This window comes from Pocillopora damicornis, chromosome 12 (genome assembly GCF_964200805.1).
Source record: "Pocillopora damicornis chromosome 12, jaPocDami1.2, whole genome shotgun sequence".
NCBI lineage: Eukaryota > Metazoa > Cnidaria > Anthozoa > Scleractinia > Pocilloporidae > Pocillopora > Pocillopora damicornis.
This window is the reverse complement of record NC_142681.1, coordinates 4,413,466-4,437,837: the sequence shown is the minus strand read 5'-3', so window position 1 is coordinate 4,437,837 and position 24,372 is coordinate 4,413,466. Positions and strand designations below refer to the sequence as shown.

At 37.8% G+C, this 24,372-nt stretch overlaps 1 protein-coding gene across 2 annotated transcripts; it reads right to left on the bottom strand.

Annotated features, from left to right (window-relative positions):
• Positions 1-348: 348 nt before the first annotated feature.
• Positions 349-22,494, bottom strand: LOC113681521 (rho-associated protein kinase 2). Of its 2 annotated transcripts, none has more exons than XM_027198618.2 (45): positions 22,077-22,494; positions 21,920-22,001; positions 21,741-21,841; positions 21,381-21,440; positions 20,029-20,106; positions 19,235-19,292; positions 18,465-18,582; positions 18,099-18,183; positions 17,608-17,664; positions 17,443-17,530; positions 17,157-17,198; positions 16,485-16,581; positions 15,751-15,842; positions 15,078-15,181; positions 14,566-14,621; positions 14,329-14,368; positions 14,181-14,222; positions 13,939-14,027; positions 13,486-13,534; positions 13,126-13,206; positions 12,982-13,023; positions 12,677-12,874; positions 12,190-12,258; positions 11,782-11,878; positions 11,464-11,570; positions 11,300-11,371; positions 10,324-10,572; positions 10,071-10,193; positions 9,814-9,875; positions 9,236-9,305; positions 8,889-8,992; positions 8,535-8,616; positions 8,179-8,377; positions 7,536-7,765; positions 6,783-6,884; positions 6,196-6,301; positions 6,021-6,094; positions 5,457-5,548; positions 4,869-4,947; positions 4,568-4,636; positions 3,312-3,444; positions 2,945-3,010; positions 2,704-2,836; positions 2,181-2,322; positions 349-1,638 (listed from the first exon to the last, which is right to left on the bottom strand). In XM_027198618.2, the coding sequence occupies exons 1-44, from the start codon at positions 22,155-22,157 to the stop codon at positions 2,205-2,207; spliced, it is 4,176 nt and encodes a 1,391-aa protein (XP_027054419.2). In that variant the 5' UTR covers positions 22,158-22,494; the 3' UTR covers positions 349-1,638; positions 2,181-2,204. The 2 variants fall into 2 exon arrangements, with proteins under 2 accessions (XP_027054419.2, XP_027054418.2); XM_027198617.2 differs by having other exon boundaries at positions 14,320-14,368; positions 22,077-22,449.
• Positions 22,495-24,372: the final 1,878 nt, after the last annotated feature.

The window sequence follows — 24,372 nt, the reverse complement described above, 5'->3', positions numbered from 1 at the left end:
GTGCAAGCGACGCTTTCCTTTGTGGGAAGAACTCGTTCATTCTGGCAATTTCCAGTGTCCAGAGATATCCGCTGAGTTACGCTTAGCTTCCTTCACCTGCATATCTACGTATGCATATGGAAATTGTCGCTGGTGTATTTAGCGAGACAGGCAAAGTGACTTCTTTTCTCTGATACAAAAACTCTTAACCCACATAGAGAGAATTACCGTCCAGCAAGCTTCTACAGAAAAACCTCATGCTACTCCGGAAAAAGTCGTCCTCTCTAGTACAAAAACAACACTATGCCATTAAAAACAGACGGACAAATGTATCAAGCGCATGAAACAAATTAGTCAGTAAAACAAGAGTTGTATAAAAACCTAAAATTTATTCACGTTTCCTACATCCTGTCGGCAAAAACGCCAGAAATCAGGAACAAAAGCTTATAACTTACAAGCGCCAAAATACTAGATAATATTAAGTGATCTATTCATAGCCCCTGATATGACATACAAAGAACAAGAAAATATTTATTTGTTCCATATCAGAGTAATTAAATTGATTACATCATACCATCCGAACAATAAATTACTAGTACTAACGAAGTCGGACAGTTTAAAACAAGGAACAATCAGTAACTTCTGATGAACGTTGAACTTTGGGCTGGACACTCGCAGATCGAAATCTAAGTCTACAACACGCGCCTTGCTTCCTGATCTTGTAAAATTATTTGTTATCGTAGAAAATATTAAGTGGTTCAACAGCTTTATTTGAAGCTCTACTAATCTAGTGTCGTTTTCCTTGGACTTTTGAAGTGTTCGCCAAACTTACCATACTTTTAACCAATCATAGTTTCAAGTGACCTTACACTTGTCGAGCTTCTGAGACAAATAAATATTAAGTTTCGCTCGCATGGATAATAATTAGACATGCCTTTTGTTGCGAGATAGTATTTAGAGCTTTAATCAGTCTTGACAATGATTTCAACCCTTACACTCCCAAGATCAACAAGTCAATTCTCCAAACTGAAACTCTACATTTCTGTTAGCTAGTCCTGAGAACCTAGTATTTAGTACTGAGTGTCATCTTATAAACGAACTTCTGTCTACTCGTAGATGGTGTGGAATATCGCAAAGAGAATTTACGTTCAGATCATGTTTGGGAGGTAAAGGGCTAACATAACACAACCTACAACCGCATCAACGTAGCTGGTATTAACTAATACTACGAGGGATATTTTTCTTCAATGCGGAAAACAGGTATGGATTGTTTTTAAGGTACAATTATTTTCTTCATTTTGAAAAGAGGGTAGTAATTCTAGGCGAAGGACACTTTGCGCATGTCGCTTTACTCCTCTGAGCTGAGGATATGAAGAGTTCCATCCACCCAAGCGTGACAGCACGAGCTTCAAAGATGAAAGTATTCCTTTAAAAGCGCAGGGGTTCCTGTGGCTCTTGCACGCTGATGCTTTTCAGGACTAACGACTATGGACCACAGGGAGACCGCTCATAATGTTTGACCAAAGAAGTTTAGACCAAAGATGTCAAGTGCCGAGGACCGCTGGATATCACTTCTATGTTTCATTAAAGTATACACTGATTCCGATTATTCTTCACTGGCTTTACTTTTAGTTCACTCATGGCGACAGTCTCGGCTGACTATGTTTGGGAAAAAAAAAATAAACAGATTCTCATTCAAAAGCGATAACAATCAAATTACTTAGAATATCCACATGTTATAAACAAAAAACTTTTACGGCTGACTATGGGCCACACCCCTTTTGGGCCCACTACGCGGGACTCAACCAGTTCTGATATTCGTCACACCAACGACTCTTTCGATCATACGTGCGTGAACCAACATCTTTGTCATGCTCCTTTGAACAAACAGCTAAGAAAGACGATTACGACCTCTAGGCCGATCATCACTAAGTCACATCAGCAACAAGTTGGACTCTTTCGTTTTGTTTGAGCATAAATTGCTCGCTTTTCTCCTCACTACTCCGTTTCTGTTTACCTAGCTTTGCGCTTCAATGAATACTGCTTTCAGCCTAATCCTGGCCTACGTGTAGCTGTACCCTCCGCCTCAAGGGGGGGGGGAGGGTACGGTTACGCGTAGGCTGGCCTAATTCAAGAATGAAATTCGCACGGCAAAATACCTAACACAATTATCTCAGAGAAAAAAAACAACATGATCTCACCACATCAGGTTTGGCCGGTTTGAGTCACGTAATCTTCCTGATTCCTGAAGAGACAGATACCGACCGTTGGGTGCCACCAGGCCGTGAGGCGGCGCTCCTTTCTGCCATGTTTCTTCTCATGTTGGCCTCTTCGGTTCCGAGTCTTGGAAAAAAGCAGAAAAAAAATTGATGCGGATCAGCTATTATTACCCATGTGTGTTAAACAAGTCTTGACTACCCGAAGAACGCACGAGAACCAATGAACCGAAACATTTTGCTCACGCTCTTCGTCCTTCTTTCCTTCACAAGTCACCTACCGACGGCTTGGTGTAAACCTTATCTATTTCGCGTAGGTATATATGCGTGGCTTGCCTTACAAGGATATCTATTCGGTCAGGCAATGAGTCTCCTTCGCAGCTGTCGTTTGGCCTCGTCATGGTACGCGCTCTATCCCAATCTCTCCTTTCTCTGGTATTAATCTCAAAAAAGAAAAAAATTAATACTAAAAACTGAGTAACCACATAATCGAAAGCACCTGACTTACCTTACAGAAGGACTTTTAATTTTCGGTTCCTTTCTGACGATTTTCTTGCTGAGGTATAACACCCACTGCTTTTGTTCATCCGCAGTCTGTGCAAGCACTAAGAGTTCCTTGGCTGAGACCAGATCCATATTAACTAAAACAAAAAGACTCGCTCATAATATGCTGACCTATCAAAGTAGAGTAAAATCTCTAAGAAAACAAAGACTTAAAAAAAGTTTTAGAAGTATACAGGACTACATACGGTTGCACATGGTGATACAAGCTTCTTCTCTATCGACATGGTCCTTGTGACACTTCATATGACAACCTGAAGACATACATATACGAAAATTAGCTTTTCATCATTCTCGAATTGTAAAGAGGAAACTTCCACGAAATACGCGTTCCAAGGGATTTATCCAGACGCAACAGAGTAATTACACTGGACTGTAAAACAAACAGAAATGAACAAATGGAACTCTTGGTTAGTTCTTGAGCAATCAAGGATTTTTTTAACTGGCGATCATTCTCTCTATTCTCATGACAATAATGCTTGATTCATGGTTAATACTGTAGGGAGAATTTAGATGCTAGTCACTAATCAGGGGCTAAAGGTTTAATTTACTTACGTCTGCACTCTACTGCTGGGGGAGGTTTGAACATGTGCCATAGAGGCTTGTTGCAAGAGTCACAGTTTGTAGGCATGTGATAGTGCATGGGTATGAACTGATGCCTCATGTAGTCGATGGCATTCATGCGATCCTGAAAATCATAAACATTTGCAGCAATCTTCAGCACAAAACGTTGCGATGAACTTGACGTAACTACTGATATTGAAAAGAGTTTGGGCCAAAGACAGCGAGGAGTTTAAATTCAAGACTACGAGATGTAGAAAAGAACAAAGAACTCTCCAAGAATTTTTTAGTTTAAAAGTGCCATTCAAACGATGTTACTGGAACACATTGTAGAGACGAGAGTTAACCATTTACACCCTAATATCAGTATACATATTCTCCATACTGTTCATCATACATTTCTTAAGGTGCCGACAAGGAGAATTTGTTTACCGACCAAAAGCTTCTTTTGTTAGGTGATCATTTGCTTCATTCTCATGAATTTAATATGTGATTCAGGGGTGATACTGTAAGGAGAAATTAGATGCTGGTCACAGGTCTAGGGTTTTAACGGTTAATAATGGTAATTGAAATGAGTGGAGTGCAATTTGGGCTGAAATCATACGCGTGATTTCAAAATTGAACGAGAGCGCAGCGCGAGTTCAATTTTGAAATCACGCGTATGATTTCAGACCAAAATTGCACAACACAAAGTTCAATTACCGCTTTATTACATCTATTTTGAAATCGCCCAATACAGGACTTCAAATATTTTGTTACTACAATACTGAGCCAGTTTCAAATTAAATTCATCCATTTTTTGGGAGGAAAAAAATAAGAGTTTTGGAAACAAAAGTTGCAAAATTTGCCACATGACACTTCACATCTTTCATCTTCCTGCAATTTGATCGGTTACTTTAAACAAGCCTTGAAGTCTGATTGGTTGTTTTGTTTTTAGTGTAGCCTCCTCATAAAGCAAAAAAAAGTGGTGCAATTTGTGAATAAATTGCACCAATTAGAGCCAATCAGATTACAGGGACCACCAGTGATTTCAAAATGGGTGTAATAAAGGAGATAATCAGAGAAGTAGGCACGATTTTCCAGCAGTCAGGGGGAGGGGTGGGGGAGAGGGAAAGGGGGCTTACACGAGAGTCTTCCTTTCATTCAAAGGCGTTCCACGTTGTTTTATTATCAAGGTTACATACACCCTGAGGAGCACCCTCCCCTTGCAAACACGACCACACCCTTAGTGTAAATTCCACTATGAATACCTCAGACTGTGGGTCCTCTTTGTCTTTTTCCACAGGGTTAATGCTCTCGGCCTCATTAGCGTATAAAATCTGCAAATTAAAAATTACTTTGTTTTTAAAACGCCTTATTTTCCAAGCATGTAACTCGACATCGAAATGGTCAAGGAATAACGACAAAGAAACCCGAACATTGAAATATAACACTTCATACACAGCAAGAAAGGCGCCAGAGGCTAGTGCTGAAACAAATAACAGCAACTTATTTAGTCACTCAGACAAAAAGTACAACAAGGCAATGTGACATTGGTCACGCAACACTTACCTGAAATATCCTAGGAATATCTTTGGCATCGGCACGTATGACATCGCCTTGCGTTACTGATCTCACGTGAAATAATTTACTGTCAAGTGAAACGCAAGCATTTGTGAGAAACACCTCTAGCAAATAAAATAGGGTTTCCTTAATTTACAGTGTTACACTTGGATAAGAACGGTTTTCGATTGAGTATTGAAAGCAATTTCGAACTAGGTGGTTTTGCTTCAGTGTCACCCACTGGACCAATTAGATACAACACTAGTGGTATACAGGGGCACTATGGGTCATAGCCAATCAGGTTAAAGGATTTTGTATCACATGGTACATAACACTGAAATGTGATTGGCTATGTCTCATAATGCCCACGTATAGTACCAACTCTTCTTCAGCAGTTACGCAGGGTCAATGTTTGTTTGGAATCACCATTAGCTCCTTGTGATAGAGTAATTTTCGATTGAGTTTAAAAAAAATCCGGGTATATTTAGTTTTGTTCCACTACAGTGAGCTTATTTTAGACTGAGCCTTATTTTTCCAGCACAGCGACTGGAAGTGTACCTAAACACAGACAGATATCACTATTGGAAAATAGCTTACCTGATTTCTAAAATGATGGAGGGTGTTGAACTACTTTTATGATCAGCATCCGAGTTATAGAAAAAAATCTTGCGATTGCTAACGACTAAATACTGCAAAACAATCAAGCAAAAAAAGAAAAGGCAAAATGATATTGACACTAAGACATCCAAATGAATTACAACCAGAAAACTTGAAATGCAGGTAATGAAACTTTTGGCAGTCATTTTAAGTAACTCTCCTTGGGGCTGAATCAATTATTTCTTCCTCTGATGCCAGTTCACGATCAGCCATCTAACTCTCATGCAAATCTTCGTTCAAAAGTACTGAGAATTAAGTGTTGAATGTACAAATATCGGATCGATGTAAGAATCTGACCAACTGCGCACCTACTCCTCCCCTAACCTAACATTAAACCTAACTTGTTATCAGTTGACTGTTGTTTGATAAGGGGAGGAGTAGGTGCGCAGTTACTGTCGTCATACTCATCTTTCGGCTCCTGTCAAAAAAACTGTAAAATGGAAATTTGTTTTTCCACGTTATTTAATGCTACTTGAAAGATGAAGTAATAAGATGGGTACTCACTTGTCTTTTCCAACCATATCTTTTTATATTCTGTTTGTTTGGAATGGAAACCCATCCTTCTTTGGGCATATGGACTGGAAAGAAAAGAGTGAAAAAGAAACGAACTAAATACTGACGGACATCACAGCAATGCAAGGGAAAAAATCATCATGTTTAACGCAGAATATTGTGTTACCTGAAACAGAGAGGGCATCATCATCAGTTATGCTTGTATTAAGCGCCTTTTGTTTAATCTGGGAGTTCAGTCTTTCGATCGAAAGATCTTTTGAATCCAGCTCCATCTTAAAACAGAAAAAATAATAATTACCCTTAAGACCGCCACAGAACACTTCCCTTTAGTATGCTCCTTGATTTTTCTCAGATAATTTAACCATTTGAAGGGAAACGAGCCTCACTTTGTAAACGGTCGGCAAAGTTTGTTTCCGGTCGTTCGTTAAAATCTTACCGTTTACAAAATTAGGAGCTCGGAAAAGCGATTTTGTGAAGAATTATCGATATGGTTAAATTGGAAAAGACGAAATGGTAAAACTAAAGCTTTGTCGGTACTCGATCCGAATGAACTTGAAGGCTAAATGTGAGGGGCAAAGCCCACTAAATCCTAACACACATGATTAAATGGACAACTACTCATTATATCTGGCAATAAACTGGTCGAGACCATTTACCGAGGAATGTCAAGGTAATAAAAAACGTCTCACTGGTTTGTTTCGGCTTGTTAAGACTGCACCTGGTCAGGAATATCCAAAAGCAGGTTACACTCACCTGCATTTTCTGTCTCTGCTCTGTCTCCATCTGAAGATTCATCTGATATTCCGCTAACTGTCCTTGGAACTTTGTCACCATCTGGCCATACTTCTCACGTTCCTGAAGACATATTAAAGTTAACATGAACAAAGATTGGACAACTGAGTGGCTCTGGTCTAAAAAGCTGGTGCAAATGATTCCGACTGGCAACCGCGAGCCAAAGGCCACGCGAAAAGGCCGGTGGGAGCTCTTCTACCTAGAGTCTAGTCTTTCGCGCGTGTTGTTTGCGTTCTGGCCAAGATTTGTCAACGGATAGAATGATTCAACTTTATGAAACCCTTAAGGCGTACAGCGAATTTAGCAACTGATCGGTTTTGGAGGCAAGCGAGATTTCCCACCAGAGACCAATCATATTATGAAGCACAGCGAAACCTATGTAATCCAGGATAACCGTTCGAGAAATTTTCGATTAAGTATCGAAAGTAAGCCATTATTGCTTTATTTTTGCCTTACTTCGATCTGTGATTGATCCAGAAAATTCGCGCCACCCTCTAGACCAATCAGAACTAAACCTTAAACCAATCACAACTTGGTCGCCCTCGTTTTCCCGCGCTTTAGCAATTTAGTTGGTTTCAGTTGAGTTCTTATTGGTTCCTAAGGGTATATTCCTTTCTTCTTATTGGCTGTTGTGATTTCTTTGTTTTCGGTTTTACGACGCTTACACTCGGAACAGTCGGATGCCTTTGCTCCATCTTTGATTAGTGTACTTACTGCTCCCAGCTCTTGATGTAGTTTTCTACATTCTTTCTCCTTCTTCCGCAGGTCGTCAGAAGTAGCTTTTCTCTTTCTACTCGCGTTCTGCATCAGGTCTTTCCTGTTCATTATCTCGGCAAGTTTGTTCACTGCCTGAGTCTTCAAAGTTTTCTCTATATGCAGTTGCTTTCGTAACTCCTTGGTGGCGTCCTCGATATCTTTGCTGTTATCCTTAGATTTTTCCAGCTCTGCAAACGAATGTGGTGAGAAGAATTTAGCTTAACTTTTTCATTCACAGGAACAAGCAGTAAGTAATTTTTCTTCGAAGCATTAGTACACTGTCCACGAGGAAAGTGATGTGAAGAAAGAAAAATGTGGCCCAGAGGACACTGATTGGCCAAAAAATTATCAAAGCAAAAAATATCAGAAATGTTACTGTAGGCAAAGGGGAATATTGATATTTAAATCTTGAGAGTGAAGAGTTAACGAAACCACGACACTTCATTTCGAGTTAACACAAACAAAACTATCTCCAGCTTGATAGGAAATGTAAAATATTAGTTCAGAAAGACAGCACAACACGAGTAACGCCATAATAAAACAAGGCGACACAGGGGTAGCCTAGGATAGAGCAGATCAAAACGAATTGCAAACGTCTCACCTTCTTGCAAGGCCTTAATTTTGGTATTGAGCTCGTCTTTATCAGTTATTTTCTGATCCAAGTTGCCTGTCAGTTGCTGGTTCAGTTCTTCCAGCTGACTGATCTGAGCCCCTTTCTCTGACATGTCGCTCTTGTGTCTCGCGATCAATTCTTTGACCTCTAGCTCAATCATCGTTTTTTCTTTCTCTAGATCCGAGTACTACGTACAAAAGAATACATCACTGCTGATAACAACTGCAAATCTATCTTTACACTCCCTATGGTCTCTCAGTAAGTCATGTAACAACTACAGTCTCCTTCCCAGCCGGATTTCTGACAAAAATCAAGTGAAAATTCTTCAATCACAAACACCCTACCTGTTCTTCAGCGATGGACCTCGCCAGCTGTTCAGAGTCCACCATGGTTAACGTCAACTCCAACTGGGCAGAGAGAGACTCTCTACAGACATAAAATTTTATTTTCAGTGAGAAGAGGTCCTCCTTCATTTTTACGGAAACAAAAACGGAAAGTTCATTACTGACGGAAAGAAAAAGTAGTTTCTTCTTCTCTTTGGGATCTTTTTTAAGTATAGCTCTCTTTCAGAACACAGTGATATGACCACCTAATTATGAATACTGATAAGCACCCATATAAATTTGGCCTGTTCAAATAGTTGCTATCACTAATACACTTTATGGTCTCCCAACCCCGTCTTGCTCCACTTTCCTGACCTGTCGTCACTCAGCTGACGTAACTCATTGCTTATATCCAACATCTGCTTCGTTTTTTCGTCAACTTCCTCTCGGAGTTCTTTCACTTGGGTTTTGTACAGAGTCTGAAAGGGGTAAAATTCAATTGAAAGTGAAAATTCTTCATACAATCAATAGACTGGATGATAAAAATAACAACCTGAATAACGATCTGCCTTGGGTACACTGAACGTCATACAAATTTTTAATATTTTTAGTTTCATGCCGGTAATGTTTTCACAGGTTTTGAGAAACAGGCGCCAAATTTCCAAGAGAAACCATGGTTTATTTTAAGTCGCTAGGTATGAATACCAAAATTTATATCCTACCGAGAAGTACGTTTCTGCCTCTAGTTGGTCTTGAAGCTCTTTCATTTGTAGATCATCCACAGCACTTGCACTGAGTAAGTGACAGAAAAAGAACAGACGTGAGCTGCTTATTTCACTTTTTGTACATCGGAGTAACTATCATATTACGGCGGCCTCCCATCTCTAACAATCGATCAATCGGACCGTCCTGTTTAAAATTACGACCTGTCCTTCAGGTCGCTGGTTTGATTAAACATTACCATACTTTAGTATGCAATAAAGGAAGAACCAATACAGAGGGAACCTCCAGTCACCCTCACAACTGTTAAGTGTCTCCTTAGAAAGCGTCCCTTCACTGAAGGCGTCTTCTAACAGACGTTTCCTAGAAGAGCGACTCTACTGTGCCTCCATTTCAGCCAGATTTACCACATCAAAAGCACTCAGCTCGATTGAACTCGTCAGGAAAGATTTCACCTTAATGGTAGGCATACAAGATGAGGGTGGGGATGGAGGGGAATTTAAACTAACACAAGCCTCTCCTCCCTTTTGTACAACAGCTATGCAGGGCAGGAAAGATGTTATTTGGTGAAATATTTTACCTTTTGAGTTTTGTACAAGCATCTTCTAACTGTTTCCGTTCCTCCAACAGATCTTCCACTTGCTGAAAAAACCAATACAAGGAATATGGTCGTCAACTTGTACAAGAATCAAACATATATTACCGATAATTCATGCGCGAAGCAGGTCTTCAAAAGGAGTTCATCTGCAAAATGGCAGTATCTTTACTAAATATTTCCTGCTGGTTAATAAAGATTTTTGCGAAACTTATATAATTTAAGCCAGTTAGGATACCAACCTTAGCAAGTTGCTTCTCTGTTGCCCTCAGCGCAGCTATTTCCTGAGCATTCACTTTCAAGTCACTCTCCAGTTGTGTTCGCCGTTGGTTCTCCGTGTCTAAAGTAGCATTCAGACTTTTATTCTGGCGAAAAAAGTGAACAAATATTTTACATTAGTCACAGTTAAGCTTCCTAAGGAAAGGTACAACTAACCTTTTAAATAGTTAGATTATGCCTGAAAATGTTTGTTCATCGTCGTCCTTCATTTCTCACCTTATCCTGAAGAGCGTTGTACTCCTGTTTTAATCTCTCCAGTCTTTGTTGCATGTCTTTAAGATCTACAGCTAAAACTGATCTTTCTCTCTCAGCTTCGGCAGCTGCTGCTTCAGCCTTTTCTCTGATCACCAGCTCCTGCTCAAGTCTTTCCAGCGTTTTACTTTGCTCAGCTCTCTCTTGCTCAGTCCTTTCTTCCAAAGTTAGTGATAATCTGTTCTTTTCTGTTTGATAACTAGCAAGTTGTTGCTGCAAAACAAGAAGAAAAAAAAGTAGTTCACCTGGCTGATACACTGGTAGGTGAGAGAATGAATCTCTGAAAACAATACTGAGCAGCTAGGTGCTGGCCACCGCCCTTCTCACACAAAACACAATGTATGAATAGTAGGGGTATGTCTGCTGTGGAATGCTAGAGCCAGTCACAATTATCAAGCCATATTCTATGGGCAGCAGCTTACAATCATCAACAAAATGATTGTGACACTCTATTTTCAGTGAATAACAGCAATTCCATATATCCCCGCCCCCCCCCCCCCCAACCCCTACCTGATACAAAATTACTTTAATTGTGGATATAGAAATGTAAGAAGAGAAGGGAAAAAGAAGGAGGGGAAGGAAGGATAAAGGAAGAGGGGGAAAGGGGGAAGAGATTGTGATCAGTGCTTTAAACATATTTGTCTTGAAGATTGTACAGTGTAGGTAGCTGATTGAATCTTGCTGCTTTACCAAAGGCTTGGTCCTACTTTTATCTCTCATGTTGTTCACACGTATGTCACCATGGCATTTTTGATTCTTAAATGTAGTACAGTTTGTTATTGATACTTTGTTAAATAGACATCTTACTCTTATTCACATGTATGTCACCATGGCATTTTTGATTACATATAGTACAGTTTGTTATTGATACTTTGTTAAATAGACATTCATTCAGAAGGAGTATTTACCAAAAATCTCATGAAGATGAGACAGCTCTTACCTTGTATTCTAGAGTGATCTTATCGAATTTATTCTGGATGGACTTCAGTTCATACTCAGTGTTAGCCTTAGCCTAGAAAAACAAGAGATTAACATAAATTTAACAGTGTTGAATTTATACAAGTGGCAAAATAATTTAGGTGTAAACTGAAAAACTTCACTTACTTTCTCAAGATTAATTAGATCCTGTTGAAGCTTTTGTTGTAGTTTGGCATCTGATGCCGATCGTGCCCGCAAATGGTCAAGCTCCTCTTTCAATACTCTGTTCTGGCCTGCAAGGAAGGAGAAATACTATCTATTGACTTGGTTCTTGAGCTTCTAGTTTCTGAAAATGAAAGTTCTTATAATTGTGCAACAATCTGATTTCTTTGCAGAATGATCCAATCATAGTGTCAAAAGATATGAATTAAGACAATGCAACCATGAAGGAACCATAAGCCAATCAACACACAACCACAAAAACTAATAGCAACAGCCACTTACTTTCAATGTCTGCTTTTGCACTGTTTGCTTGGCCTCTCATGTTCATCTCTGCTTCAAGATTTCCTTGTACCTTTATGAGTTCTCTCTCTAAGCTAAGCTGTTTAAAGATGACAAAACAAAACAGGTTCCATTGAGGGTTTCAATAATTTTTTCCATGTGTGGCTGCCGATGGTACAGTAGGTGGCTGAGCCATCAGGACAAAAGCCCACTCTAAGGCTAAACAGATGGGGGTGATGGATCTTACAGGTGGCAGTGGACCCCCTGTACCCCACTTATACTGAAGCCCATAATCATTAACATTTTTAACCAACTGCAATGATGCCAAAACACTTCAAAGGTTACTAAAATTAAAGAAACAAGTGGATGCCTAAATTTCAAAATTTAAGTGTGAGAACCAGAATAAAATACCTTTTGTTCACTTATGATTCTATTCTTGTCCTGTAAATCTCCATAAGTTCTCTCCATCACTGTGTAAGACTGCACAAGAGAGAGAACAAGACCACAAAATTATTATGAGGAAGGAGTTGAAATTGAAAAACATAGATTTCCATACTTTCAGCATCTTTACAACCCTTACCACAACACAAGGATTATTCAAATTGATTTCAACTCAGAGTATTCAGATGACTATTATCATTCCAAAAAAGTTGGCAATCAGTTCCCCTTCAGTGCATTTTAATCTGTCCTCTTTTCTGCCTTCATATGAATTATGAAACATCCATATATGTCAGCACTGGCAAAATGTTTGGGTAACCTTTGGTCAGTACCTCCTTCATAGTGAAAACACAGCTGTAACTAAGCTATATAATTAGTTAAGTGAAAAGAGGACATCTACATGTTGTATTATCATACTGAATTTATTTCCTCTCAAGTGCACTTTAAGTATCACACATACCTTTTGTAAATCACTATATAATTTTTTATTCTTGGTGTGTGTATCAGTTTCCACCCTGAGCTGTTCTGTCAGCTCATGGATTTGTTTCTCTTGTTGGGTTATCTTAGACTGGACACTCTGTGATGACTGGGAAATTCTATCCCGCGCATCAAGCTCTGCATCAAGACGGCTTTGAAGTTCCTGGACTTTGCCTTCAAGCTTCAAAAGTATTAAATGATAAAATTCAGAAGAAGTGGTGAAAATCAGAACAGAAAGCTTAATCAACATCAATGTAACAAGCTCAATAACCCTGTTAATTAAATTACCTTTCTCTTAGCTTCTGCTTCAAACTCAGACCTTCTCTGTGCCTAAAGATTGTAACAGAGCCCAATGTTAAAGTTGGATGACTCTCATTTACACAATGACACCATATTGTGAAATTTGCAAGAATTACACACTATGAAACTTACCTCCTTTAAGTCATGTTTAAAAATTGCAGCACTTCTTTCAAGCTCTCTGTTTGATGATTCTACTCTCCTTTTTGCTTCCAACTGAAACACAGGACATTTGGATCAGACAAATCAAAATGTGAAGAACGATAAACTAAAAAGAGTAAAGTTGTCCTCTTTTGCTAACACTTTCAGTGCCACAATCTCATTAGTTATTCTCCTTACTGTTTGCCATACAATTTTTAAGATTTTAGTTTTGAGAATTTACTATTGGATCAGCTAATAATCCTATAATTGGTATTTTTCTTTGCACCCATCACTTGTTTGCTTGATATTGTATTGATGTTGTAAGGAAAAATTCTGACTTGGTCAGATCCTCACCTCACTGTCTAATTCTTTTATGACTTTATCGAGCTTGGTGCTCACCACTCTGTGAAAGCAAAAAAAACAAAAGTAAACAAAACTAAGTCCTTCTTACTGCTAATGGTATCACAAAATTGTCTACTCAGTTTCTTACATATTGCACTGGCTTCATTTTTTTCAATGTTACTGAAGTATCAAAATATTCATTGTTCAATCTAGGAAAAAAATGATGATTATTGACAATCTCCATATGACATTCAACCACTTTTGTTAACAAAGCATGGTATGCAAATGCTGACATATGTGTTCTCTTACTGTCCTTAACCTTGCAGACTTGCATGTAAAAGATCATGATTGTCTTCAAATCCCTTGGATCACCAAGGATGTACAAATAAGGTGTAAACATTTCCTTGATCCTGAGGTGTCCTAGGTGGTTGTTGTTAGTAAGTTAGTAACTCTAGGTTCTCTGACCTGTAATTATGATCCAGCTCATCTTTAGCTTGCATTTCCAATGAAACCTGCTCTTCCAAATCTCTGATTCTACGGTTAGCTGCTTCAAGCTGCAAGATTAAAATGTAAGAGAAGTTCATAGCAGTTGCAGCAAGCCACAGCTAGAGAGTATTACTCATAAGCTAACTATTATTTGCAGGCATGTATCACAGTGATGCCTCAGTCAATGTCAAGTAGGAAAAAATGCCTTGAAAGAGAATTACCTTTGAGCGACTGTCATTCCCACCACCAGAACTACTTCCATCCTGTGGAAGTGAAGAAAAAATTACTTTATCTTGTCATATTAGGATGGTAAATGAAACCAAAAATTGAAGGCAGAGGAAAGAGAGAGTGTCTTTTTACCATCCTCACCATTCCATCTGAACCTGCTTTGCCTTGAAAGTTACCCCATCTAAATAAATATGAAATGCAATAAATTAGTGAGAGTCAATACTTCTTTCTACAGCCTTCTGTCACTGTTCAACTGTGCATTAGATAAAGTACATCAGGAACATGAGGCTAGTGAAACAGCCAGACACACAATCAAAATATATGGGTCATTTGCCCACATAAATTGAAAATTGATTTTTACAGACTATACAGACTTACTCAACACTCTCTGAATAACTGAATCCTATGAAAGGAAGATGATTCCCAGCAAATGCCTGCCAAATAATTTCACACATGACAAAATTTAGTGTACTAAAAAGGCCATTTACTTCTTTCACTTGATCTTCTCCTGCAAAATGTTAACTGGCTACTTGATGAAAAAACAACCCTGTTCTGTCTTGATTTCTGTGCAACTCTTGTCAAAAAAAAGCACTGTTTCAATTATCATGCCTCAATTACAAGAGTATTACCCAATTATATCTAAGTGGAGTTGCACCGAACAAGCCAAGTAATGTCTTGTATCAACAAGTTTTAATTTTCAATGCATGAACCCAGCTCATTTGGCATGCTGAATGACACCTAACATTTAAAAGTACTTGAAACATCTTACACTAGCCCCAAATGACAGCACTAAATTAAATGGATAAAGAATGGCTGCAACAGTGTCAATACTGTGTTACAGCTAAGCTGATACTGTTATTTCACCTGACTTGACAAAAACTAAAGAGTACCTTTGGAGTTGGAAAGAACTCCTCTCCACTATCAGGATCAGGAATGTCATCAAAGTGCGAGTAATCATCATCACTGGCCAACTCTGGGACCACAGGAGGAATAGCTGTGAAAAATAAACAATAATTTGATGGACTGAACTATACAAGCATTTTGATTGCTTCTTGCTCATGATCTATTGGAGGAAAGAAACCTAGATGATGTCACTATGTAAAAGAAATAGATTCCACGTTGTAGTTGCGCTGTATGGTGATGGATCACAAATGCCATCTGTGACATAATACTGAACAGATGCATGGCAACAAGAATCTATTTGTTAAATATTTTATTACTCAAAAAAACTCAACCACAAAATGGAACAAAATTCACAGCTGACTGGACATAGTTTCAATTGCAATTATAAAAGAAGTGATATGTTCAAAAGAACTGCTCAACAGTTAACAGGTAAGCCTCAGTGTACCCTAATTAAGTGCAACACACAGGGATGACATTAAACTACTAGTTGAGGGGTTTTTTAACAGGGTGGGGAAAAAGGAAAGCTGATTAAAATTTGAAGTTAGAGACCAGTAGCTTAAACAATGAAGAGGGAGATAATTAGATTCCTTATGGCAATAACATTTGTTAAAGTGTTGATTATAAATCAGATATTAATTAAATATTGATTGCAATAATTACCCTCTCTGATGGTATCCCATTCCCACTGGTCATTGACAAAAAATTTATGTTTTTGTATTTCTGCTATTCCTTTCTGACCAATTCTTTGTGTTCTACAAATAATTCACACATGTGGTTAGAATCAGTTTCAAATCAAACTGTCTGGCAATGCAACTCCTTCAAAGAAAATAGCTGCAATAAAACCAGTTGATGTAATTTGTAAAATTCTGGTGGAGTGCTGTTCAGCTAGAGGAATTGCAGTTTTAAAGAAAATCTAATTAGAGTGAATTTTTATTTTCGAGGTGCATGGCAAGGAATATGACATTCAGTAATTTTCTTTAACAAAATCAATACTCAATACATATGGATGAAGTTCTAATCATGTATGGTCATAAGGTTTTCATGGCATGAAAAAAACTAAGAATATAGAGTGGATGGAATACTATTCCATCATGGATTACTTCCCCCTCCCCTCCTAACCATACTATTGGGTTCTCCTTGCAGTTTACTGGGATACATCTATATTCCTGAGTGGAGAGGGGGGGGGATGCTGTACAAGTCTGACAAAAAGGCCTCAGTGAGGGCCTAACCCAAAACTTTTAGACCCAGAGACAAGCTTACTAAGTGTTACTGCCACTGCATGCTCCAAAGTGATTTTCCCTTCAATAATTGACAGCTAAGAGGTGATTTTAAAGAGGAATTCCTTTGGTCTTAAGAGAATGGATATTCTTCAGAAACTTATGCCAACAGATTACCTGTCAGTAAGAAAACTACAAATTAAATGCTTGGCTTCTTTTGAAATCTCAATGTCATCAGGAAACTGTAGTGAGTTTTTGTGATCCATAATTTTTCCTGAAAAAGCAAATACCATAAAGGAAAGAAATTACCTGGAGTTGCAACTGTACCTTACTTTTGCTACAATCAAACACCAACCACACGAAAAAAGAAAGAACTGACTTTGTCATCCATAAGTTATTTGACTGTTGATATCATTGATGGTTTAAAAAAGATGGTATTGTAAACTAAGCTTGTTGCAAATGAAAATTTAAACTAAGTACCACCCCCAACTAAGCCTTTTCCCCAAGTAAGTGCCACACTGACAAGTCCAAAACTTCAAAAGTGCTTTTCCAGGTAAAAATGGCAGGGAATTTCATTTTCACCAAAATGGCCTGAATGTGCAAAGTTTGATTCTTGGATGGTCTCAAGTTTGTTTTCTGTGTTCTTTCCAATGAGCACAGGATGAAGTTTGAGTCAGAGACCATCTAAAAACCAATCTACAGTAGTCTCAAGCAAAGATTAACAAATCTGGACTCAGATTTCCTTCTGACAAGTATGGCAAGATCAAGTAGACTAGCAGAGATCTATGACACCAAACCCTCATTTGCAAGGTTGGTATTGAAAACAACTGAATGAAAAAATTGACATACCATAGGTTCCTACGAGTGAGTCAGCATAAAATGGAGTGTCACCTGAAAAAATTTGAAATTCAACACAAGGAAAGAATGATCAAAGATCCAAAGAAAAACTAAAAACCTATTCAAAGTGTCTACAACTAATGCAAGCTTCTCATCTAACTATCTGACAATGAAGTTTGTGCAATATTTTCAAAAGTTGAGATCTTGCTAAAAGGGCTATGGGCAGAGCTGGCAAGAAGGTATAAAACATTTAAATTCTTGTAACAGAAAAGTATTTATAAAATTATACAAAACCTACCAATTAGTAACTCGTATAAGAATACCCCAACACTCCACCAGTCACATTCACGGCCATAATAGCCTTCACCACCTTGGGATTTGAGAACCTGGTGGAAAAAATAGACCTCAGTTTCTTAGTTCAACAGAGCTGTACAATCTGCTTTATTGTTGCCATTTTTCTTACCTCTGGAGAGATGTAATCTGGTGTACCAACAGCTGTGTCTGATCTTACCATTCCATCCTACAAGACAATTTTTCAAAGTTTACAAAGTGTCTTAAAGAAACTGGCTGGCTGACCTGCTTAGCAGTTGTTCAAGAGAAAGAGAAGAATCAATTCTTGAAGTAACACCCCCTTTGGATTCAAACAAAGTGAATAAAACTCAACTGGGTTGATTAATAGAATGAATAAATTTAATGACTCCTTTCTACAGAGAACCTTAAGATCAACTCTTGATGTACTGTAATTAAGAGAGGAAAAAACCTATAGATTGCAAAAAGTAGCATATTTTAGAGAACCTAAAATTAATTTAGCCATTAGCTGACAGAGCAAGCACCCAGGCTCAGTTATAGGTTTGTATCTCTGACGCTGGTTGCTAACATCATCAATGCAGCTGCCTACTTTGAAACTCTCCTTTTACCCTAAGCAAGTCAAAATGAAGTACTAGTAACTTGTACCTTGTCCATTCTCATACATGTTCCAAAATCTGCAAGCTTGAGGTGACCTTGTTTATCCAGAAGCATGTTGTCCGGTTTTACATCCCTGCATGAGAATAAAAACATAAAAGGACAATTTTTAGACAATCACACTAAAAGTCATGACAGATGATTTTAGCTATTTGAGCAATAAAGTAAAAAAAAGAAAAAGAAAAAGAATCAAAATGTCTATGACAAGCTATGGACAGGATCATCCTCTTTCCCATTTCTTACAGCAATCACTACATCAAGATTTAAGCTAATTCGTCAGATTATGTTATTTAACAATCATGAAATTTCTGACACTGAGCAACAATCCTACTAAATGATCAAACCTTCTGACAATACCTGTGAATGAACCCCATGCTGTGAATAGCATCAAGTGCTAACACCACTTCGGCACCGTAGAACTTGGCCCACTTTTCGGGAATGTCGTAGTTACTCATAAGATTCACCAAATCCCCTCCTACAAAGATAACAAATTTTCTGATTAAAAATTCTTCATTAGACAGTATATTTTTTTTTTCCTTTCAGAATTTCAAAACCAATGCCACAAAATCCATTATTACTAAAACAAGTTTGGGAAGGCAGACACCCCCACTAAAGTAACTTTTTACTCCTAACCCTTTAAATCCCAGAGGTGATTAGCATGTAACCTCTCCCTATAATATCCATACATCATCTAGCAAACAGGTGATGGGAATGCTCAAACTTATCTGGCATAAGTTGTTATTTTGATCTAAAAACCAAATTCTCACAAACATTTTAGAAGGGAATGTGTGGCTAGAGGGGAGAATTAGCAATCAAATCTTGGGAGTTAAAGGGTTAAACTCCTTAGATCTTAATTATTCATTCTCACTAAAAGTTGTATTAAACCTTTCGGTAAATTAGTTTATAGAATATGGTATCCATCACTTTATCTAGCATTTTTCTGGCTAAAATTTAGACTTAAGCATTTGGCCAATCTAATTTCTCTGAAAGAAGTCTCTCTCATTCATCAAACATAATGAAATGTTCTTTCATAGAAGCAAGAAATTCTCACATTGACACCAAGGATATACACTCATTCAGGAACTACCAGCATAATTTGTAACATTAACAGTATATGTTTCACTCACCAGCCATGTAATCCATAACCATATACAAATTTTTAGCATCTTGAAAAGCAAAATGTAACTAAAAAGAAAAAAGATTGAAAAAATAAGTTCACAAGTTGGTTGAATCATTAAAATAAAATCTTTAGAACATCTATCCTCTTCACAACCACCCTAAAAATACTGGTACTTTAATGGAGGGGGGGGGGCACCAAAGGGGAGCAAAGGAAGGGAGAGAGGGAGGGAGGACTGGTGGGTTTACTAAAGTTCTGTTTCAATTGATTTTACATTGGGCACTCTTTAGCAGTTGTCTGGAACATTGTTGTCACAGATTGTAATGCATTTCTATCAGGAATATCCTTAATTTATTTTTGTTAGGAAATTTAGAGGAAATAGATTTTCACTCAGTACTAATTCCATTGAACTCCAACTTATTTTTGACAAAATAAAAAACTCAGTGCAATTCTTCCAATTTATGACACATCTTTACAGTTGAAGACAACATTTGCAAAGTTTATTTGAAACAAATCAAATAGGTCATTTCTATGGCATCCCAAAGGGATGTTCTGAGTTAGAGATTGGCAGCTGTTAACTTGAGGGACAAATCGCCCTCAGGGCACTAATGCACATGCAAGAGTCCAGACTTTTTCAAATACAGGCTTCAAGAAAAGAATGTAGAACATGTGAAAACAGTGTGTATAGGATCACATAATTCACATTCTTTTCATAGACCTTCCTCATGCTTTTCACATGGTAAGACCTTGTCCAGATTTTATCTTTATGAGCATCTGAGCACAAGTGGATATGTGTCTACTAACCTTCACAATCCATGGGCTGATGGTATGAGCCATAATTTCACGCTCTTCCCAAAAAAAAGCTGAATCAGATCTCTTGATCTGTTAGGAAAAAAAAAACAGGTGAACAAAAGCCTAAGCCAGAAACTAGCTCCTCTGCCTGAGGAAACAGAAAAAGTTTTTAATGTTTGGCAAATGGTATTTCAATAATTTCCAGAAAATAATGTATTAACTACCATAGCTACTTAACTGAACTTTTAAAGAGAAGGAAAGTTAGGCCCATCAAACAAAACAAATAGTTTTTTCTCCAACACAGCAAAAGGAAATTAATTCAAAAGTTGGCATGATGCAAAACTCTATAACAGGAACATCTTAGGTAACTTAGATTGCTCTTGAGTTTTATCATTGTTTACAAAAATATGGCAGTTGCCATTTAAGATTTATGATAGATAGTCCTTGAGAATTAAAAAGTATGACTGATGCATTTGCAATGTAGAACACATGCTTGGTGCACTAACAAAACATTATTGAACAGAAATAGTGAGCTGACTAAGTTTATTTTTTCCTTTTTTGATTTGCATGTACTGTATTTTATACCCTTATAGTGAGTGAAAAACATTGTTAAAGGCTAGAAATTAATAAGGCAGCATTTGAAAGGAAAGAAGGCTACATACATAACTAAGGCTTAACATGGTGAGAACACAGCCACAAAGTAAACAGTAAATGAGTATAGATCAACATTGCCAATTTATCCAAGGTATTTAAGGAATTAAACCAAGGGTGATTTTGTCGCTAATTTGTTTGTATCTTGGTGCATGTCAATGTCTATGTTAAACATCAAGAAGTTAATTTATGGTTGCTGTACGAGAGATCCGTCAAGAATCGAGCAGGAAAAAACAGCTCAGCTGCCAAAGTCCTTGAAGAGAATCAAAGCTTTGGCTTATGTGTACATTCAGAAATGGGTACATCGGAATGAAAAAAGTCCAACAGCGAGATTCACAAATTGGTAACAGTTCGAGAAAAAGACACAACTTAAAAAAGGAACATATGACCTCAAAGGAAAGGGCACACATCAAGAATTAAACTCTCATACCCATAAAGAATGTTGGAAACAATAGTGATGATTTACAATTTGTACAACTTCGAACTGTCGACTGACCTTAGATTAAAAGTTTGTAGATGTGGTGTTGACGCGATGTATTCCAGTGTCTTCATAGAGCAGTAGTTTTTCTTAGCTATAATTTTTTTTTATGTTTTCCTCCTTGCCAAAAAAAACTATCTGCTGTCTACAATTTTTAGCGAGCTAAAATACAGAAATAGAAGTTTGAACAGGATACCTGTAGTATTTTAAGCGATTACATGTCTGGCTTGCTTACCATTTCAAATTTGCTTAAAAGTTTCATCGCATATACTTTTTTCGATGCTTTGTGCCTCACCTGAAAAGTGTATAGAATAAAACATTAGGTTTCTATTTTAACGACAAACGAAACAGCTCGAATGATAAAGCCCGTATTTGATAGCACGGTACTGTTAAATGTTCGCGTATCTCGTGCAGTTTCAAGTAATTCATCTGCTGTCGCATTAGCAAAGGAAATTGCATATATCAAGAGGAAGAACTCGTGAATGCACTTCGTAGTTAAAAAGCTAAGAAATTAATCAACATCTAATGGCAACATTTGCCCTTAAGAGGGATAATTGTCACTCATAAGCTCGAAAGTACAGGATGAGTAACCTACCAACTGAACTTCACCGAAAGCACCACGGCCGATGACTTTTACGACCTTGAAGTCGCTTGCATTCATACGACATTCTTCGATTACTTTACTAGGTTTCTCATCTGAAAAACAATTAAATCAATCTTAGTATGTACCTCTCAAAAACCGTTAGCAAATATTAGGATGCCAAAGCAACTCACATCTTTGTAGGAAGTTTTCGACATTCTTATTGCGTCTCAGGGCTGGAAAATCACAATCGCACACCAGCGACTGAATTCCATCCTGGCAAAACAGAGCAAAGTAATATCTTGAGTCACCTGACAGTGCGACAGTTGAATAAAGCAGCCATTAACTCACCAAAAGCCCTTCAATGTACAGTTCATTCCGAGGATCTCGAACGTAAGTCTCGAGATTTTCCCTCCTCTTTCGTTCGTCCATGATGCTCGCTGCCAAAGCTCTTTACAATTCCAACACAAAACTATCCACCAGAAGCAGACTTCATTCCTTCTCCAGTCAAATGCATTGAAATAGAGACATTCAGCCTCAATATAACAGATTAGAAGTTTGCTTCACCCAATGAATTTTTACAAACCGAACCTCTGTTGACATTACTTTCTAACATGGCTGAAGTTCGAAATGGATGAAACTGAATAATAGGGGGTGTTTAGTCACGTGACCTATGGGGCCACCTTACTTCGCAAAATGGCGGTTCTTTACAGAACCGTTGCTCAGTAAAAGACGACCTTTACTTCCTCTTCCGAAAGTGACCTTTGTTGTATTTCCGTATCCTCCCACTGAGTCACCTGATAAAGAGTACCCTCCCGTGCATCGTATTTCCCTTCCAATTTCGTAATGCATGTCATAGTTATTTCTACTGACTATGAGAAGAGTTGCTATGATCAGTGATAACTCGCCATTAAGCGAACTGATATATTTCAGAAATGGTTTTTTTTCTCAAGAGTGTCCTGTCTCTTTATTTTCCGTACCTTACAACAGTGTATTATCAAAGGTGCCACCATACATGGCAATTGGTGACATAGCGGAATTCTACTTTCACTTTCAAAAAAAAAAGATCAAATCGCTGCTCTCTGCACGCCATCTCTTGAAATTTCCTAGAATAGTTTTGATTCGCCTCGTTCTCTTTAGATGCTTGACCAAAACATTCGCGAAAAATCTTATCAGTAGATAAGTCAATAATCTATCATCACAATATATTGATCTTATTTAGAACGGCCTCTTTGTTCTGGGTTATTTTGAATTCAAAAGTGTCTCGTTGAGAAGGAGAGCTCTCCATTGAGTGATTGACTGAAATCTAACTTCCGGTGGCAAAAGACACTCAGAACTTAGAAACGCCTATTTTGAGGGGCTCGTCACTTGGTAGGAGAAGATCATAGAGAGAAAAAGAAAAGACAGAGACAGAGAGAAAAAAAATTTAATGCAACAATGTGTCGTTCAGGAGATTAAGTAGAAGAAAATCATTCTTATCTGGCTTGTGGTTTCACTTAATGAGTCATTCCCATTGAAAGATATTAGTTCAAGTGTTTTTCAGATATATTAAGCGATGAGTGAATTACAAACGTTATACTGAGACAGAATATAATTTGTCGGAAAATGTTTGTGGCATCGAGAATAATAGGGTGAAACCAGCCATGCGTTGTGCAAATTCATTTACGTTTTTTTTTTTTTTTTTTTTTTTTGTCATTTCTCCTAAATAATCTTTTATTGCGCTTTTTGCCTTCTTGAGAGGCTCCTTTGATCACAAAATAAACAGTTCACTTTCGAATAGTCCCTACATATAAAAATTCCTAAAATTGTATGCACAGACACCCTCGGGCCCTCAGCAAATTTTAATCCTATTTACACCACTGAGAAAGTCTGCCAGACGATAATAAATATCAGGAACGTCCCATCTTCTTTGCCTTGCCGATTTTTTGCCAAATAAGAGGACATACCTGAGTGATTCTAAAACAACAACATTAACAAGGCGAACCAAAATAATTCGGGTTATCTTTTCCTTTTACATACGGCCAATTTATCTGCAGTGTAAGTGAAGTTCAGGTAGTGTTTACAAAGACCTTCCTCATTTTTTTTAGTTCAAATGGGATATCAGCTAGTTATAACACTAAGGTCGCTTATTCAGCAAGCGGATAATTATAGTACGGCAACCGATATCAAGAAGGCCAAGTAACACTCCGCCTCGTATGAACAGATCGAAATTATCACAAAGGAAATAGCGCAGAGGCGAGGTCTCAAAAAAACTCTACCCACACGAGGAAACTCAAATTCTTATTTTAGAAATATAATCTGACATACTCCTCCAAGTGTTCAGCACCAAATGTCGATTTTATAACGTCACAGTACAAGTTGTTGACTTGTTTTTAAATTGGTTTATATTTAGCAAGGAAACTGCGCGGCGTCACGTTTTGGATTTCTTGCTTCGTCATTAAATCTTGAGCGATTTAATGACTAACTTCGCTTTGCATAGGGCGGAAACGTTTGGCATGTTTCTCCTAAAATCGTTTAATCAATCTTGATTAACCTGATTTCAATTTTTATCGTACCGTACACAAAACAACACCACCCCCGCCCCCTTTCAATTATTTTTTATCTGCAACTTGGGCATAGCACGTTATTTTATTGATTTGATTTGAAT

Bases quoted from the DNA above. Each gene is read 5' to 3' on its own strand.
- LOC113681521 (XM_027198617.2), bottom strand. From the start codon at position 22,157: ATGGACGAACGAAAGAGGAGGGAAAATCTCGAGACTTACGTTCGAGAT. The intron at 17,665-18,098 runs GTACAAGTTACT...ATTGTCTTGTAG, and splicing joins CATGTATGAGAATGGACAAG to GATGGAATGGTAAGATCAGA. The intron at 8,993-9,235 runs GTAGGATATAAA...TACCCCTTTCAG, and splicing joins AGGCAGAAACGTACTTCTCG to ACTCTGTACAAAACCCAAGT.